The sequence below is a fragment of the Sabethes cyaneus genome, chromosome 2 (assembly GCF_943734655.1).
Source record: "Sabethes cyaneus chromosome 2, idSabCyanKW18_F2, whole genome shotgun sequence".
In the NCBI taxonomy this organism is placed as follows: domain Eukaryota; kingdom Metazoa; phylum Arthropoda; class Insecta; order Diptera; family Culicidae; genus Sabethes; species Sabethes cyaneus.
Genome location: NC_071354.1, coordinates 32,022,730 through 32,025,331, shown reverse-complemented (window position 1 = coordinate 32,025,331; position 2,602 = coordinate 32,022,730). Strand labels below are relative to the sequence as shown.

The 2,602-nt window shown below is 41.6% G+C and overlaps 1 protein-coding gene across 1 annotated transcript; it reads left to right on the top strand.

The window, feature by feature from the left end:
- The first annotated feature begins 1,324 nt into the window (after positions 1-1,324).
- LOC128737343 (trypsin-7-like) lies at positions 1,325-2,338 on the top strand. The gene is made up of 4 exons (XM_053831962.1): positions 1,325-1,621; positions 1,678-1,905; positions 1,970-2,073; positions 2,146-2,338. The coding sequence occupies exons 1-4, from the start codon at positions 1,325-1,327 to the stop codon at positions 2,336-2,338; spliced, it is 822 nt and encodes a 273-aa protein (XP_053687937.1).
- The last annotated feature ends 264 nt before the right edge of the window (positions 2,339-2,602 follow it).

The window sequence follows — 2,602 nt, the reverse complement described above, 5'->3', positions numbered from 1 at the left end:
ACAAACGGACGAAGACAAACTGGACAGAGAAGGAGAAAAACAGGGAAAAAAGACATATACGAAATATAAAAACACGGGAGAAAGAAAAAGAAGATATTAGGAGCATAAGGGAAAACGGAACGGAAAATAAAAAATGGGAGAATAAAATAAAAACGAAAGACAAACGGGATAAAAAGGAAAAGAAAAATAGAAAATGAAAAAGAAAAAAACAGGACATAATAAAAGGAAGAACGGAACAGACGAAATCAAAAAAAAAGTAAAGAAAAGGAGCTAAAAAGGAAAAAAATACGAAAACCGGGACCATAAAAGAGAAAAAGACGAAACGGGACAATAATATCGAAAACGAGTCAGGAAGATGAAAGTCAGGCCACAAACGGGGGAAAACGGCAAAAAGATGAAAAACAAGAGAAAATTATGAATGAAAATGGCGTAAACCGGGACAGGAAAAGAACAAAACCGCAACAGAGAAAAAGGAGGGGCAAAAAAGGAAAAACGAGAAAGAAACAGTAGGAAAACGAGAAAGAAAACGATATTTTCTGGTATCGAAAGGCAGATCAGACAACAAGTGAAACGCAACTGATAGCAAAAACGAGGCAAACGGAAAACAGAACGCTAATGTTATATAAGAAGAGAGACATGGGACAAAACACGGGCAAATGGGGCAGAAAGGAGAAGAGAAAAATGGATGAAAGATAAAACGGGAGCATACAAGAAGAAAAATGGGATATAAAAAACGAAAACCGATGAGCAAAGGGAAAAAGGGAGCCAAAAACAGTATAAATGTGACAGAAAACAAAACAAAAACGGGGCATTCAAAAGAGGATTCTCCTACATATAAAATTAATTAAACTATTACCTTCAGATCATTTGGTTCATTTGGCTTACTGAACATTTATTTGACGAATATAACATGTAGAGAAAAACACAAAAGCTAATACATAGTCTACAACCATTAGTTCAAAAACGAATACAAGACTTTTTAAATAGCAACTTACATGTGTACGAATAAAGTGTCACTGAAACTATATCTTTCAAGTTGCGAAAAGCAGGACCTCCTGGCGTCACCCCTGGTTTCGAGTTGGAATAAGAAGATGCACTTCCGTTTGGTTTTCGGCAGCTTATTGCCATCGTCAATAGAATCGGACGTAAGTATCTAATCTTTGTCCAGTCCAGCTGAGAGGAAGTTCATCGATAAGAGTGCGATAAAAACAATAATTTTTATTGCCTTAAATTCAGTTAGCCGTCAGGAGACAGTACTTATAAAGGATGACCAACGCCGTAAAGTCGGGAAGATTTGTTCTGTCGCCGGAGTGAGTGATCTGAGATGAAGGTAATCGTGTTGTTCGCCCTGTGTGTGGCAGCCGTTTGTGCTGGTCCCGAGGAAGATGTGTGGCTGCGTTACAACCGACGTATGCCCGGTGTTTACCATACGATGCCGCCAACCGAGAGACCTCCGGTGAATGGCCGCATCGTCGGAGGTATCGACGCTAACATCGAAGACTTCCCGTACCAGCTTTCGCTGCGGCACAGTGGGTCGCACAGCTGCGGTGCCTCGGTTATCTCGGATCGGTGGGCCCTGTCGGCCGCTCACTGCACGTATCCCGTTCCGGTTTTGTCCACCGTATGTTAAGCGACAGTGTTGAATATTGTTAATGTAGTAATGAGGATTATTTTCAGATTACTCTCCGTGGAGGATCAAACAGTCGGCTTGAAGGTGTTGTGTTCTATATAGAACGCATCGTGAATCATCCAGAATATAATGATTGGACTTTGGAAAATGATGTCTCCCTTCTGCGCAGCCTGGATGGCTTCGTGGGAGCCAATATTGCTGCTGTAACTTTGGCCGCTGCTGGTAGTTATTTCCCAGCAGGAACCCGAGCCGTCGTGTCTGGATGGGGTCTAACCGTAAGTAGGCTAAGTTTTGTTGAAATTGTTGAGTGGATCTGCAAACATTTTTTTTTTCACTTAGAGTCGTCCCGGATCGCTCCCGACTATTCTTCAGAAGGTTGATATTCCCGTCATTGATCAGGAAACCTGTAGGGCTGGATGGTCGGCCAACAGGATTACCGATGAGTAAGTAAAACTACAACAACTTGCAGTATTTTGGTTAAGAATGATTCTAGTCACGTATTCCTCTGTTTCTAGTATGCTCTGCGCTAGCGAACCTGGTCGAGATGCTTGTAATGGAGACAGCGGTGGTCCATTGGTGACTGGTGGCGTCCAAATCGGGGCTGTTTCGTGGGGTGCTAGTGATTGCTTAGGTAATGTTCCCGGAGTGTACGCTCGTATTGCTTTCCCGGCAATCCGTAACTGGATCACTGAGGTCAGTGGCGTATGAATAAAAAAATACTAACTTGATTCAAGTGTAAGTAAAAAACGAACCTACCATAGAATCGTCGTCCTTAATATTACAAGGTTCTCTCTTAATATTACAAGGCATATTCGCTCGCTCTTGTCTCGCCCTAAAAAAATCGAGCCATTACTGATAGTTAATGTGCCTTTGCACCTCGGCCAATGCCCTAATCATGCTAAAATATCTGCATAAATTGTAAATTACCTAGAATGAACATAAAATTTACAAATAGAGCAATTTTCCTAACGT

What these genes read in the sequence shown, in the direction of transcription:
- LOC128737343 (XM_053831962.1), top strand. Translation starts at nt 1,325, where the DNA reads ATGAAGGTAATCGTGTTGTTCGCCCTGTGTGTGGCAGCCGTTTGTGCT. An exon ending in CCGTTCCGGTTTTGTCCACC is followed by an intron (nt 1,622 to 1,677) that starts GTATGTTAAGCG and finishes GATTATTTTCAG; the next exon opens with ATTACTCTCCGTGGAGGATC. An exon ending in GCCAACAGGATTACCGATGA is followed by an intron (nt 2,074 to 2,145) that starts GTAAGTAAAACT and finishes CTCTGTTTCTAG; the next exon opens with TATGCTCTGCGCTAGCGAAC.